Source organism: Agelaius tricolor, unplaced genomic scaffold (genome assembly GCF_023055355.1).
Source record: "Agelaius tricolor isolate 1412-34295 unplaced genomic scaffold, bAgeTri1.0.p SCAF_3, whole genome shotgun sequence".
NCBI lineage: Eukaryota > Metazoa > Chordata > Aves > Passeriformes > Icteridae > Agelaius > Agelaius tricolor.
In genome coordinates, this window is record NW_027269263.1 from 31,166,215 (window position 1) to 31,182,023 (window position 15,809).

A 15,809-nucleotide genomic window follows, 5' to 3' on the forward strand; every position below is an offset into this window, starting at 1 on the left:
TCTTGTGCTAGTGAAAAATTTGGATGGAATCAAAAGATAGCTGTTGAGGTGGGACTGGGGTTGCTGCTGGGGCAGAGGAAGCACCCACGTGGGAGCACATCTTCCCTCCAACCAGTGAGGAAGCTCAGCAGGTTCACAGTGTAGCGAGCCTATTGAGGACAGTGTTAAGTTACACTGTGGCAAAAACGCCTTTTTTAGAAGTTGCAAACTATGTGTGCGCAGATGAACAGCTGCATAGCTGGCCTTTGAGAGAGAGCGAGTTTGGTCTTGAATATTTCTTTTTATTCTTTAAAATTGACAGAGGCTTGTGGTGTGTTTGATTATTATCTCTTTATTTGTTTGAACAAACCATTTTGTTAAATATTCTGAAGCACGCATACAAATTATTTTAGAAGATTGCTTAGCAATGGGACACCACGAAAACACTTTTTTTAACTTCCAGAGGTTTCTTTAAGTGACTTGTCTGACTTGAATTTTGGCTTTAGGTATATCCTGATGTCATTCATCTTATAATTATAATTGCAGAGAACTTGAATCTTGGTGACCCTTGTCTGTTCTAAGTACCTTAACTTTTGGAGACCACAGGGACATTTTTTTGTGCAGATTAAATGAGAAAAAAGGCTTTGGACAGGTTCTCCCAAATGATGCTCTGTGTGTTCTTACAATGTGGAATATGAAAATGTGTATGGAAATTACCTGACACCAAATTTTTTAGCATTGTCTATACCTTATGCACTCCCCTGAGTAATTCCTTCAAACTTTCAACAGAACAGAAAGCAAACCAGGTCCCAGTTTCTTCTGGTTTTGTTCTGCATGTATTTCTGAAAGCAGAAATTAAATGAGTGATTGTAAAATGAAGTTATGTATATATGTGTGTTCCACAGCCATTGGAGAAAATTGGAGAGCTGCTTCCTGGGGTTTTTAGGGTTTTTTTTTTGTTGAAAAATTAAGTTAAAATGCATCACTGTTATATGTAAAACACACTGTGCTACAAGGATTATTCTGGAGGTTTCTCAACACTTCTGTGTTGCCCTGCCTCAGACCAAGGCCTGTCCTGAGGAGCACTGGGGTGTCACTGCTGATACACCTGGCAAAGGTGTTGTCTGAGACCTGCAGAGTTGCAGGGACTGGAAGCTGCAGGTTTCTCACCTTATTACCATCTGAATAGACAAAATCTATATTAAAAATACAGTTTTGAGAAAAAGAAACTGTTTGATATTTACTGTAACAAGTTTGGCTGATTTGCTTTTGGATAATTTCACTTAAACTCTGTTTAATTGAGTTTTTTTCAGAAAAACCCTGGTTTTCTGCTTCAATTTTGGTGAGCCTGTCAGAATACTTTACCTTCATCTTGAACCTGCTGATTTGCAACCTAAGTCATCTTCAAGACTTAGTAGTGTTTTTGAAAAGCTGAAAATTATTTCCAATTTATCTAGTCAATTCAATGAATTGTAAGTTTGATCACAAATTGAAGAATTTTCTGGGATTTACATGAGAAAAGAATAGCTTTTCTTTTCCCAGTCCAGAAACAGAAAGTAGCAGGGGCAAGATATTCTTTCCTTAGAAATGGAAAATTGAGAAACAATTAGTTTCCATGTGTATATGTAGTCCTACCTTTTTAAAGTGGCTTTGTGCACAGAATGCAGTTTTGATAAAAAAATATATTTATCATATTTAAGATTATCTGATTAATGCTTAAGCAATTTGAAATGCCAGTGTTGCTTCTCATTTTATTTTTGGTTCCATCCGTGTATGAGTTTTTTCATTCAATTTGATGATATTCACTTTTTACATGTAAAATGCATATAAATCTAACTGATGTATTATTCGTACTTCACATGTACTTTTTTATTCTATGTTAAATTGAGTTATACAAATTAGTCATTTATTTGCATAGATTCCCCTGCTTAGGGAGTAAAAGAGCCCTGACTGATACCACCCCTATCAGCTTACTATATCTGCTTTTACTACTAATATACTGTATAATGCTAAGGAGAAAACCACACATGGCAAGTGCTAATTGAATGAGTGTCTTACTGCCTTTTTGTACCTGTAATCTTGGGGTTTTTTCTGTTAAAGGCCCTTTTTATTGTCAGCAATAAGGTGTAGTAGGATCACAGCACAGAAAGTTGTCTTGATTACTCTGGGATGCTCTATCAGCATGTAAATTTTTCCTCCTTGATGGTGTGAAGGGTTATTATTGTTTTTCTTAAATTCAATGTTATTTCTTTTATTCTACTCCGTTCTGCCACTTCACTTACCTAAAATTAGAAAGCAGGGAACACTTCCCCTAGATCCTGCTAATACAGAAGATTAAACGTCAGCTGATGACTAGAATACAAACAGCCTATGAGTTCACAGAGGAAGGCTGATAGATGTGGTTAGGTTTGCTTTCTTCCAAGGCAGTGCACTCTTCCACTCTGAAGAACTCAGAACTGTATAGAGGTGATAGTCAGAAGCAGAGGGAAAAAAAGAAAACTTGGCACTTGTTGTTTAAATTTAATAGAAGGAACACAGAAATGAAAAAACCTATTTGTTTATGTAAAGAGGTTCCCCTACAAAGGTTTCTTGATGCTTTTTTGTTTTGCTAGATTATATTGGTTAAGAAAGTGCATTAGGGGATATCAGGAGGTTAAGTATTTTAAACTGGAAAGCTACTTTGGCTCAAGAACTTGATTAGTCACCCATATGCTAAAAGCAGGTTATGTTTACTCATGGAAAAAAAAACCCTATTTGAAATGCAATTGGCTACTCTTTAATTTGACTGGGACAAAAATACATGTCATTGCACAAAAATATATGACATTGCTTTCTCCTGAGATGTAGTATCTACACATTGTGTGACCATGAAAACTAATTGCTATCTGCCAAAGTTGTAGCAATAAATGCTTAATGAAAGCATTACTGTATAATGGCACTATATTTTTACAGTATGCCAGTTTTGTTTACTCCTGAACCTTGTTTGTTTTCCATACTTGTCAGGAGGTAGATGTGGAGGGTTGTATTGTCTTTGTCCCACTGAGCATGGTGCATCAACCACAGGACCTGTTCAGTCTTGAGAAAAGATGACTGAGAGGGGCCCTGGTCACTGTCTGTCAGTATCTGAAGGGAGTGTGTCAGAGGAGGTTTCCAGACTCTTCTCAGTGGTGCCAAGCAATAGGACAAGAGGCAATGGGCACAAACTGATGCACAGGAAGTTCCACCAGAGTGTGAGGAGGAACTTCTTTACTGTGCCCTGGAACAGATTTTCCAGAGAGGCTGTGGAGTCTCCCTCACTGGAGATGCTTGAGAACTGTCTTGACACCATCGTGTGCCATGTGCTCTTAGGATGACCCTGCTTGAGCAGGGGGCTTAGGCTGGATGACCCTCTGTGGTCTCTTCCCACCTGACCCCATTCTGTGATTCTGTGATCTGTTGAAATTGCCTCGCCAGAGGCCAGAAAAAAGAGAAAGCCTTTTGTGGAACAAAAGAGCTTGAAATTCAGTTCTGGATGCAACTCCCACATTCACTGATTTTTGGTATGTGCTAAAATGAGGATCTGTCATATGTAATTTATACATACTTACTGCCTAAGCCTTCAGGGTTCAAGACATCTTGTGAATTTGCACATTGTACCAGCTATAATACCATGGTGTCAGTCAGATCTTCATTTCTCCATTTTGCCTGGTAAACTCCTGTTCTTTCACTTGGCATATGGTTAAAAAGCTGCCTAAGAAACCTGAAAGTTCATTTATAAGCAAGTTCCATAAAAAGTACTAATGTTCTTTTTAAATTGAAAGAAATCAGAAGAAAAAGCAGAAGTTGTTTCTCAGGCACTTAATACCACAAGTTTAAGAAAAAGCCTCATTTGTGTGAACTTCAGTCAAAGATTGCTTCGTAGAGTCCAGTCTCTTCACCAACTTTGTCAATATGTTGAGCCAGGACAAAAAAAAAAATACTCAGGCAGATAGAGCTGCACCAGCATCAGTAACTTAGTCTTTCAATGCCATTTGGTTTGATCTCTCCCAAAATATATTTTTCCATGACATCTCATTTTCCAAGGATTATTTGAGGGGTTTAGGCAGATGTTTTTGGCAGGCTGTCCTGAGATTTTCCTTCGTGTTGCAGTAGATGAATAGCATTAAAATTTAATACTACATATTTAGTATGGTGGTTTTAATTAAGCGATAACTTCTGGTATGGGAATTTCAAGTGTTCCTGAAAATAGATTTTCACAGAACTAAAAATGAAAACAAATATTTATTTGAAGCACATTTGCATGTAATGCTAGGTAGCCTGGAATAGTTGGGATTATTTCAGCTAGAACAGGAGCAGGCATTAGACTGGGTTGTTTTGTCCATATAATATCTGTCAGAATGAGTCTTGATCCATTACTGGGATTGGTAACACTAAGGGCAGCATCTCTGGTTAGAGTAAATAACGTTGCAGCAGCCAACTCTCCTCCTTTTTTATCTTGGCAGGAGGTTAGAGGGCAAGGATAATTCTATCTTTACTTGAAACTCTGAAACAACTCAAATATTGTAGTCCTGATTAAGATCAATGATAAAGCATTCATTAGGATTTAAATAGTGGAAAATCCCTATGAGATCAATTTTTTAACATGTAGATTATATCACTATCAGCAGCGATAGATTTTAGAATTTTTCATTAATTGTGTCCATAATTAAACCTGCAGCTTTAACTATAAGTTACAAACTAGCAAAGCTTAAAGGCATGTAATTAAATTTGTAATTCAGTGTAGCAAAGAAAACATGACAGAATTGTGGGATGGAAATTACATTGTGCTCTTACTGCCTATTTGAGCTAAACATTTGCTGACTTCATGTAGCTCCTGGTTTTATCTTGGAGCTGAAAGAAAATCTTGCGTGAACTTTTGTTGAGATATATTCATGTATATCTTAAACTTTGACAAGTTGTTTACATGAAGTGGAAATAATAACTAGAGAAGTTTGAGTTCTGGAATGATTTGTCTATTTTTGTCAGTGTTTGACAGTTCTGCGGTATTTGAATTAAGTAACGATAGTTAATGGGTGCTCAGTTTCAATAGCCTCTGCATGCCTTCCCCATGAGACTTGAATGGACATGAAATGTTGTATCATCTTCAAGTAGTGGTTTTTCCTTAGGAGAAAGTGTCTTTCTTACCTGCTTTTGCAGATGTCTAAAATGATTCTCATTTTCTGCACTTAAAAGTGAAGTGTTCCCAAGAAATTTCTCTGGAGAAGATTTTGCTGTTACTTGCAGAAGCCATGAGATACTCTTGAAGTACTTTGGTAGTTTGAATTATCAGATAAAGTAATAATAATTTTAACTATTTCTTATGGGTCAGTTCTCCAGGATTTTAAATAGTAGGCCATTTTTACCAAAAAATAACACACAAGTGTATCATAGGCACAATATTTACAGGCAAGCTAAACAAAGTAACACTAGTCTAGCAAAAGGGTAATATTACTAGTTTAGCAAGGATATTTGCATTGTGGACCATACCATTTTTACTAGAAAACATGCTTTAATAAAGTAAAATATTCAATCCTAAAACTAGATTTTTTCAGTAGGCAAGGTATCCAGTACCAGCTCAGTGAAAAATAGAGGCTGTGACTTGTGGGTTCGCGAAATGAATGCTTAATTTCATAATTGAGCAACATTTGTCATCTGTAATACTAAATTAAGACCTGAAGTTCTGTTACAACACCAAAACTCTTCTGTTTCTTAACATAAACATGGACATCAACAGCAGCCTCTTCACCCTGTATGTACTGTATTAAACAGAATGCTTGGCAAATGTAAAATACCTGCTTTTATAGTGATTACTTGAATGGTAAATACATGTAGTAATCACTAATACTTCATAACCTCATTTGTTGGTCATTCTTATTACCTTTCATCCTGAAAGTGTTCCAGAATATTCATTGAGTCTTAGGATATACTCATTACAAGTATTAGAACTTTAAGATGTTATACTTGGTATGAAAACATTGAATTAATAGCTGAGTAACAAAGTTATTGAAAAGTGGAAGGTGTTGCTTGAACCTGGTTTGGTTCTTTTAACCAAATTTCTTTTTAGACCTTCTCCATCAGTGGTTTATTGACAGAAGAAAACCTCTAAGAATTGCAATATGTAAACTTATTCTTTTTTTCCCAGTGTCAGTGAAGATGAACAGAAGATGTGATTAGTGAGCTGCAATGTCCTCTCTCCTAAGAAAACCTTTCCTCATGAGGGCAAAAATCATTGCAGAGTGAGACCAGTGTTCAAACTGTGGGGATTATCTCATGGTGCTGTGCTCACTGGGAGGTCAGCACGAGGACTTGGGTGGGAGTAGTAATTGTTGAGCTCACACTGCGAACTGCTCTGTGGTGCCATTATTTCAGAGGATTCATGGTTAGCCACCTTCTCATGACAACTGTTGAATTTAGTTCTCTTCAGCCTCTGTTCCTGTCTCAGTTTCAGTTGAAACTGCTCTGTAAGGGAGGGAGGGAGGACAGTGAGATAGACAGAGCGAGTTATGTGATTTCTGTAGGAAGGCTGTACAAGGCCAGGTTGGATGGAGCTCTCAGCAACCTGACGTTCCTGTCCATGACAGGCATTTGGATGTAGATGTGTCTCTTCCAACCCAAAATATTTTATTATTCTGTGACATACTTACAAACAAGAAACTAGGCTTAAATGTGTTGTAAATTCAAAAGTGCAAGTGGTAGAATCAGTTGCTAATTTAGAAATATGTCTTTCAAAAAGTGTCAGTTTGAAACAAGAAGTTTTAACACAGGCTTTATAATGGGTGAAAATTCAGAGTGAAACTAAATTTTGTTTCTTTGATAGTGGAATTAGGACATGACAATAAATTTCAGAACAATGCTGCTTCTCTGAATACAAAACCCATTTTAATGTAATCCAAGCAAATAATTCTGCTTTAAACAGATAAAGATAAGAGTATTTTTCTTTCTTTTTCTTATTTCATTTTAAATTCTAATTGCCTTTCTGATCCAGTTTAGCACAATGTGTCAGCATAGCTGTAAGGAAGTGTGATGTGTGATGGCAGAGGAACACGCAACCCAAGGTAAAGAGAACAGGAATCACTTTTAACTAGCTCTGCTGCTTTAATTTGATTCTTGGGTGCATTAGCACAGATGTTCATGTCCTGTTAAGTCCTGTTGGACCAACTGGAATTACTTCACTGGAAAAATTGAAAGAGGGGACAAACTATACTCCAGACCCACTGTGTGAGGTCTTCTTTCCAGTATTCACAAGGCAATTCAGAATGGCTGTTGGACTTGTTTTATCCCTTTAATATATTCTTCTGTGTTCATATTTTTGACTTTTCTGTACCAAGAGTAAAAAAGGAAAAAATAAAATTTGATGGCAGAGGTGTGAAACAAAAAACGTTTGCTTTCATAATAGATGCAAAATAATTTATGGACTAGATCAGAATACTGATCTAATCAGTAAAAAGGTAGATTTTAATCTGTCTGTGGAGAATGGAGACAAATTTTACCAAAACTTACTAAAAGAAGTGTAATGTCTGAATGCCTAATTTAGATGGCGTTACCTCTTTAGATGTTAATGTTAATGAAAATCAGTAAAAATTGTAGCCCCATGTAAGGTGCATGGTGTATGGCTCTGCTTCATGTAGATGGGACAGTGGTCTAACAGACTGATTGCCTCTTTCCCTACAAGATTTCTGATTTTTTCAAAATAATTACAGGCTTGTTCTTCCTGTCTTTTGGGGAAGAGTACTGTCTGCTGAATTCTTTGGGTGCTTACTCCCTGAAGAACCAAGCATTCTGATGTTTCTTTTAAAATTGCTTCTTTTTAAGGCTACTGACTAAGTTGTTTTTCCCCATCACCTGCGTTCTTAACGCGTAGTATCAAGAGCCAGCTCCATCACCTGCCACTTGCACTGAAATACAAAGTCATGGCAAACAGTTTATAGTCTAGCATGTTCAGCAGGTATCTGGTTGTCCCCTTTTGGGTATTTATGGGAAAAGGTTAAAATGTTGTTACCAGCACAAGCTAGACCTACCTAGGACTGGTCTGTGTGGGAGCCAGGCGCTGTTGATCTTTGCTGGTCTTTGCAGTCCAAGTTTCAGGTTGTTGTACAAATGGAAACTGGTTTTCTTTCCTGGACTTCAGTGTACTTCCTTTTTCTTATCAGAAAAGGTAACCAGACTTTGTATTCTCAACTTTGCTTTGACTTTATGACTGATTAGCCTAATTTCTAAATTGGTTCTCAAAGGAAACAAGGTTTATATGATTGCACTGGCAGCTGTCGTTCTGTTTGAGGCCGTTTGCTAGGTCAAGTCTGGCAGGGTAGTGAGTGCTTCATGTGGAAATGCCTTTCTGCCAGTTGGTGAGGCTGGGGTTGAGGGAGAGAAAGCAATTCATAGGATGAAGGGTATCTTATGTGTAAGCTCCCATGTTCTGCTTGCCCTAGGAGCTGGCTGGTGTATGTGCTCTACAGATGTGTTTTGCAAGCACTTGGGAAGAGCTTCAGGCTGACCTGTGGTTTCACTAAGTGGTAACCGATGCTCTAGGTGGGAACTGTGGGCCATGGAGGGAGGGACTGGGGATAAGGGCAGATGACTGCGAAGAACTGAGATGAATCTTGGGAGGGCTGTAAGAGATGTGCAAAACATCTGCAGCTGTCTGTGTCCTGTGTTCAGATTCTGGGACAGAAATAAAAGTGAGAATTTATCTTTCTGAGTTACTGCAGCATCAGTGGAATTCTAGTTATTTACATCTTGCATGTACATTGCTTTTTCCTTTGTAATAACTTGCAGTTATTACAAAGATAGTAGTCTGTTCAGAGGCTACTGCTTTAAGTTTATCATGCTGCTCTGACAAGCTTTCCTTTTGTGGTTGAGATGTCAGTCTTTAACAACAGAGGCACTTCTGACACTTGATAAACATTGCTTTTAGAAGTGAACAGTGCAATAGAAATGGAAAAACATTTAGATAAAATTTCTTTTATAACATTTGTTTCTTGGCTTTCTGTCTTAAGATACCTGATGATAGTAAAAAGCGCCTTTCCTATGGAAAGTACTGAGAGTGATAGGATCTATCTAACACCTGCCTGTAGTTCTGTTAAGAAGAAAAAGGGGACATGGAGACATAGGATGCAATTGATTCATGTTTTTCAGCAATAGAATCAATTGCAATTTGTTGTACTAGACTTAAGATAGGTATTATCTTTTTGGAGACAACAGCGAGGTTTTAATAAAATATTTTTGGTTGTTATGAATGTACAGTTTCTGATAATACCTGAAAAGTGTATTTGAGCTCTCCTGATTCTTGCCATGTATGGCACAATAAACTGCCCAAATTTGGTCAAATATTTTTAGCCACTTAGTCATATGTCTTTTAATGTGCTGCATATGTAAGCTTTTGATTCACTTAGCAACAGCACTTTTATGACTATGTCTTGCCAGGTTTTCTCATGTGTATTTGAAAAATAGGCAAGGATTGTTGAGTTGTGTCACAATCAGATGGTTGGATTTTTGGTTTGGGGGGGTTTTGGGATTTGTTTTTTTTTTTGTTGGTTGGTTGGTTGGTTTTTGGGTTTTTTGGTTAATAGCGGTAATGAGTTTTAAGATAGCTTTTTCACAGATAATGAATTTTTTTGAATTTTAAGATAAGCATGCATCATATTAAAATTTAATATTCAAATACCTGTGTTTGAAAAAATGTTTCTCATATAAATTTATTTTTCCTTATAATTATATGGTGAATATTATTATAGATGTAGAATATCAGTGGTTGGACAAATAGAATATCCAGAAAAACTGGATATATGGCTATATATAATTGATATTTCTGTTAAGTGTAGACATCTGAGTTTCTTGAATTTGTTTTTCTCCTAAACTGATTAACCATGTCTTGTGTTTGGATTCTTTTTCACTAAGTTACAGACTTAAGTCTTACAAAAAGAGGTGATTCTCTTCTTTCAGAGCTTGTTATAAGTGTGTAATCATTGTACGCTTACTGATAAGTGGGAGAAATTGAAGACAAATATGGTTGACAAACTTGTAGTCTCTATTGTTGGAGTATGTTAAGAAATTATTTTATTAGGGATGGATATGACTAAAAAGTTTTCAAGTCAGTTTTCAAGAATACCTGAAAAGGAAGGGAAGGTTTCATTTAAGAGTGGGGTTTTGTTTTTAACTGAAAAACAAATAATGCAAGCAGTGTATTGCAGTCTAGTTGCAGTCTAGCTGTACCTAACTAAAGCAAATGGAGTTAAAGAAGGATAATTTGTGGCTGGTTTTCTTTGGCTTGTCACACTGGGCAGCAACATTCTCCTCATGGTGTGGCTGTTGCCTCAGCATTGCAGAATGGAGGAAAGCTTCAGGATTAATCTTTGAGCATGCAGTTACTTAAATAGTGATATCCGAGTTGTTTTCTTTCTATTGTGAAACATTATGTAATTTGGGGGATTTTTCAGAAGTATTCTGAAAAGTAAAATTTATAACTTAGTTACATTTCATTAGAGGCTAGGATTTAGGAGCCTGAGAGTAGAGGTTCTCATTTCAGCCATGTGGCTAAGTAGCATTGTTGATTTATTAAGCTGAAAAATTAATACCAGTCTTGTGGGGTCTAGCTGCTTGGAGTTCTTGCTGCCCTGAAATGTAGAGGGACTTTTCTCTCGGTTGCTCTGCCCTTTTAAGGGCAGCAGGATAGAAGTTGGCAAGAAAACTCACTGAGCACCCTGTGAGAAAAATACTCGAACACAGAGAAGAAAGGCAAAACAGGAGTCAGTCAAGATGGAGGTCTGCAGAATGGCAGTAGTTCTGCATCTGAGCAACGCTGTTTGCTTGGTAATTAACAGATGTGGGCAGATGATAAGATTTTTGCAACTGCCAAAATGATACCCAAAAAAGTTTATAAACAGGAGTGATTAATAGACTGTTAGAAGATTTATGGTGGTATAGAATATACTGCAGTAGAAAACGGTAGGGTGATGTTAAAATACTATGTAGCATCCCCATTGTACTCCATAGTTTCATGTACATTACAGGTAAAATCACATTATGGCACTGTTTTCAAAGTGTTTCCCTTGCTCTTAGTCACAATTCTACTTCATGGTGTAGCTGTTTATTCAGTTTTAATATCCACTCAAGTGGCTGAGCTGGGCCTGGGACGAAGGGAGGGCCTGAGGAACCACTTTATACTGGAGAATAGGGGTTCAGTGGGGATTCTAAAGGGCTTACCATAAAACCAGAATGCATTTACCTGAGAAAATAATATTTTTTTGCTTTTTTAAACTGTTTAAACTCATTTATTTAAAAAGTTTTATAGATCTGGAACACGTGTTGTTTATCTCTCAAATTCTTCCTGTTTTGCTGTCAGACCCCAACAAAGAAACCCTACTTCCTCATCAGAACTGAAAATACTTACGCTTTCTCCTGAAGATTTTGCTTAAAGATGTCCATTGTAGAACAGCTTTGATATGAACTTACTTCTTAACTCTTTCTTTCTTTGTAGGCTTGTATAGATGATAACGTAGATATGGTGAAATTTCTGGTGGAAAATGGAGCAAATATTAATCAACCAGATAATGAAGGCTGGATACCTCTACATGCAGCTGCTTCCTGTGGATATCTTGATATAGCAGAGTAAGACTTTTTCCTCTATTTTTAAATCTGTGTATTTTGCTCATACATTGCTAGAGAGACAATAGAAGCATTATGGTATTCATAAGTTATGTTTTTAGTTGCCTCTGGGATGTGTAGTGAGGAAGAATGCTTTGATATTGTGTGTTGATTGTGAAGTGTGCTACATCTATAACTTTGTGTGTTGCATTTTCTATTTCTAGTTTTTTTACATATTGCATATTAGATAGATACAATATCTATCTAATATTGCATATTAGATAGATACAAACATAAACATAAGACTGCTTATGACTGTCAGATTATTTCTTTATATTATTTTTTTTCTGTAGAAAGGCTTTCTGGGGGAAGGCACAGGGACAATGTTCCAAGTTACATTTATTAATAGTCTGAAATATTATCCTGAGATAAGTCTGTGTGTAGGAGATAAGTTTTACAGTTGTGTTTGCAGTATTGAAACGTTTGTTTTTCAGCTATGGTATAGAACAGTTGACTAGTTCTTTTGGCTGTGGAGCAAAAGCCTACAATAAGTTTCAGTATTAGTTAAAGCTTACTCACTACTGAATTCCAGGAGTGGTTTTGTTATTTTTTGAAGTCTGTTGAGGGCCACTGAAGGTGTGCTAAAATTAAAATTTTTGATAGGTTATCTGTTCAAGCCTGAAATTACGATTCTTTTGAGAAAATGTGTGGCATATGTTGTTCAGCACGCTGTTGTTGCAGTTAAGCAGTTAATAAAGTCTTTTTTAAAACCCTTTGGGTAAACACAAAATTCATTAATTTTACCAAACTCATTGTGACATCTGATCCAATGTAAAATTTGGATAAAATAGAAAGCGGTATTTTATCATATAATTATGTACTAATTGCAGTGGTGAGGAATGAAAATTGTGAGTTTGTTCTGTGAGTTTGAGAGTTTTACTTGCTGCAGTCTAGCGAGAAGTGAAAAATTCTGGAGACTCTAGTGTATAATTTTCCCTGGAATTTTTTTTGAGGTGTTCACAGAGTGACATCCTTTGTATATCCTTGGTATACCTGGGGCACTGTGTGACCACTAACTTTGTAATCTGCCTTTCTACACTATGCTGATGTTTGATGCTGTTGTCCCCCTTGCATGAGTACTGGAAGTGTTTACTTCTTGGCTATACTATTATACTATACTTGGCTAAAGAATTTCCCTGCAAATTGAGATAATATAGGCCTTTCTACAGTTTAGTGGAAGTAAAACACCTGCCTTTATTCCACAATAGGAAAAAGTTTAGTTAAATGATCTAGATTTGGCATTGCAGCCGAACATAGGCACTTGGTTAGGAAAGAGTGAGCAATGTCCCTTGTCCACTGAACAGTTTTTCACTATTGACTTGAATATCTGAGATCTGTCTGGTTCTTGTTCTCTCAGACTGGAGCGGAACCTCTCTGCATATTTTCTATAGATAGCCTTTAGAGAAATGGGATTATTGAACTGTAGTCCTTTGGGATGTGAGAATCTAAGATGTTGGAAGAGCAGTGATTCTGAGGTGCATGGAGTTTCGAAGATAAGCTGTTGAAACAAATTTCCATATGCAGCTGAGAAGGGGAACCTGATGTGAATGGAGCAGTATTTATAGCTGATGATGCCCATAGAGTTTAGATCTTCTTCAGACTGCTTCTCCACAATCTCATCTTCAAATAATTTACAAAAATGGATTCTAGAGACCACAATTAACAGCTGAAGCAAAACTGAGTGCTGTGTCCAGTTCTGGCCCCTCAGTTTGGGAAGGATGTTGAGACGCTTGAGCGCGTCCAGAGGAGGCAGTGAGGCTGGTGAGGGGCTTGGAACACAAACCCTGTGAGGAACAACTGAGAGAGCTGGGCTTGTTTAGCCTGGAGAAAAGGGGTGACCTTATCACTCTCTACAACTTCCTGAGAGGTGGCTGTAGTCAGGTGGGGATTGGTCTCTTTACCAGGCAGCAGTTGACAGAACAAGAGAACACAGTCTCAAGCTACGTCAATGGAAATACAGGTTGGATATTAGGAAGAAGTTTTTTACGGAAAGGGTGATAAAAGTTCTGGAATGGTCTGCCCAGGGAGGTGGTGGAGTCACCATGCCTGGATGTGTTTAAGACAAGATTGGATGTGACACTCAGTGCCACGGTTTAGTTGAGGTGTTAGGGCATGGTTTGGACTTGATGATCTTTAGGGTCTCTTCCAACCCAGTGATTCTGTGAACTCAATAAAATACCAGAGATTAGAAATTTTGGTTTTATTTAGTCCATAGTATGTGTTGGATTCAGCATCTCCTTTAGTGAGAATGCATTCCTAGGAAGCATGAGAATGTGTGTTCATGCATGTCTGTGACTGAATCTGATGTATTGTACTTTTAGCACGTATTTTTGTGCAAGAGAGAAGACGCTCAGGGAGTGAGTTCTGTTGTTTTCTACCTTTATTAATAAAGGGCTGGGGAGAGTGCTTCCCTTTCTCATCCTCCTGTGGAATCACCTGTTGCACAGCTTTGTAGTACTTCTCAAACTGGGGACTTGGCAATCTTGTCTCTGCTTCTTTGGCTGGCATCTTAAGTTTTCTTAGGCCTTCCTTCCTGCCTGCCTGCCTGCCTGCCTTCCTGCCTTCCTTTCTGCCTTCCTTCCTTCCTGCCTTCCTTCCTCCCTCCCTCCCTCCTCTTATTTGAAATTTACTTATTGAGAGAGCTCAACTCTTTTAAATCATCCAAATATGCTAAAGATTATTTCAGGCTTGCATGTCTCAAAATCTAAAATGATATTTAAGAAAGCAACTGAACTAGGAGATTTTAATTCTAATCCTAGAATTACAGAGTATTTGAGCTGGCAGAGACCTTTCATTGGTCAACTCGTCCAACCCCTCTGCAGTGAGCAGGGACGTCTACAACTAGACCAGGTTATCCAGAGCCATGTTCAACTTGGCCTTGAACAATTCCAGGAGTGGGACGTCTACGACTTCTCTGGGCAACCTGTTCTGATGTTTCACCATAAAATCATTTGTGTTGGAAAACACTTCCAAGATCACTGAGTCCAACCTTTGACTGAACACCACCATAAAGCTGTCCTGTCCGGTTGTTTCTTGAATGCTCCCAGTGATGGTGACTCCACAGCCTCTCTGGGCAGCCTGTTCCAATGCTTAACTGCCCTTTTCAGCCAGAAAATTCTTCCTCATGTCCAACCTGAACCTCCCTGGCTCAGCTTGAAGCCGTTTCCTTTTGTCCAGTCCCTGTTAGCAGGGAGACCAACCCCCACCTGGCTACAGCCTTCTTTCCGGGAGTTGGAGAGAGGTCTCTCCTGAGCCTCCTTTTCTCCAGGCTGAACAACCCCAGCTCCCTCAGCCACTCCTCACAGGACTTGTGCTCCAGACCCTTCCCCAGCCTTGTTGCCCTTCTCTGGGCATTGTCCAGCACCTCAGTGTCCTTCTTGCAGTGAAGGGCCCAGACACAGGACTCAAGGTGTGGCCTCACCAGTGCCAAGTACAGGAACACAATCCCTGCCCAGGTCCTGCTGGCCACACTATTGCTGATCCAGGCCAGGATGCCATCCATTGGCCTTCTGGCCTGGGCACAGCTGGCTCATGTTCAGCCACTGTCACCAGCATTCCCAGCTGCTTCATCCCTTGGGCATCATTCTGTCCCCAGCCTGTAGCACTGCATGGGGTTGTTGGGAGCCAAGTGTAGGACCCAGTACTTGGCCTTATTGAACCTCATCCAGTTGGCCTTGGCCTACTGATCCAGCCTGTCCAGAGCCCTCTGCAGAGCCTTCCTGCCCTACAGCAGATCAACACTCCTGCTGAACTTGGTGTTACCTGCAAACTGACTGAGGGTGTCCTAGATCCCCTCAGCCATATCATCCATAAAGATAATAAACAGGACTGGCCCCAGTGCAGAGCCCTGGGGAACACCATCTCCCAGCTGGATGTAACTTGTTCATCACCACTCTCTGGATGCATCTATGAAGACAGATTTTTATCCAGCAAAGAATGTGCCTGACAAGGCCATGAGTAGCCAGTTTCTCCAGGAGACTGCTGAGAGAGAGTGTCAAAAGCTTTTCTGAAGTCTCAGTTGACAACATCCACAGCTTTTCTCATCCAGTTGATGGGTCATCTGGTCATAGAAGGGAGATCAGGTTGGTCAAGTAGGACCTGCCTTTCCTAAACCCATGCTGGGTGCACCTGATCCCTTGGTTGCCCTGTAGATGTGAAGAGTTTCTTCT

At 38.7% G+C, this 15,809-nt stretch overlaps 1 protein-coding gene across 3 annotated transcripts in view; it reads left to right on the forward strand.

Moving 5' to 3' along the window:
* Window positions 1-15,809, forward strand: part of PPP1R12A (protein phosphatase 1 regulatory subunit 12A) — a 112,385-nt gene that overhangs the window by 32,299 nt on the left and 64,277 nt on the right. For all 3 annotated transcript variants that reach the window (XM_071423359.1, XM_071423360.1, XM_071423357.1), the window contains exon 2: window positions 11,474-11,604. In XM_071423359.1, coding sequence (XP_071279460.1) covers window positions 11,474-11,604 — 131 coding nt within the window. The remainder of the gene's footprint in view (window positions 1-11,473; window positions 11,605-15,809) is intronic.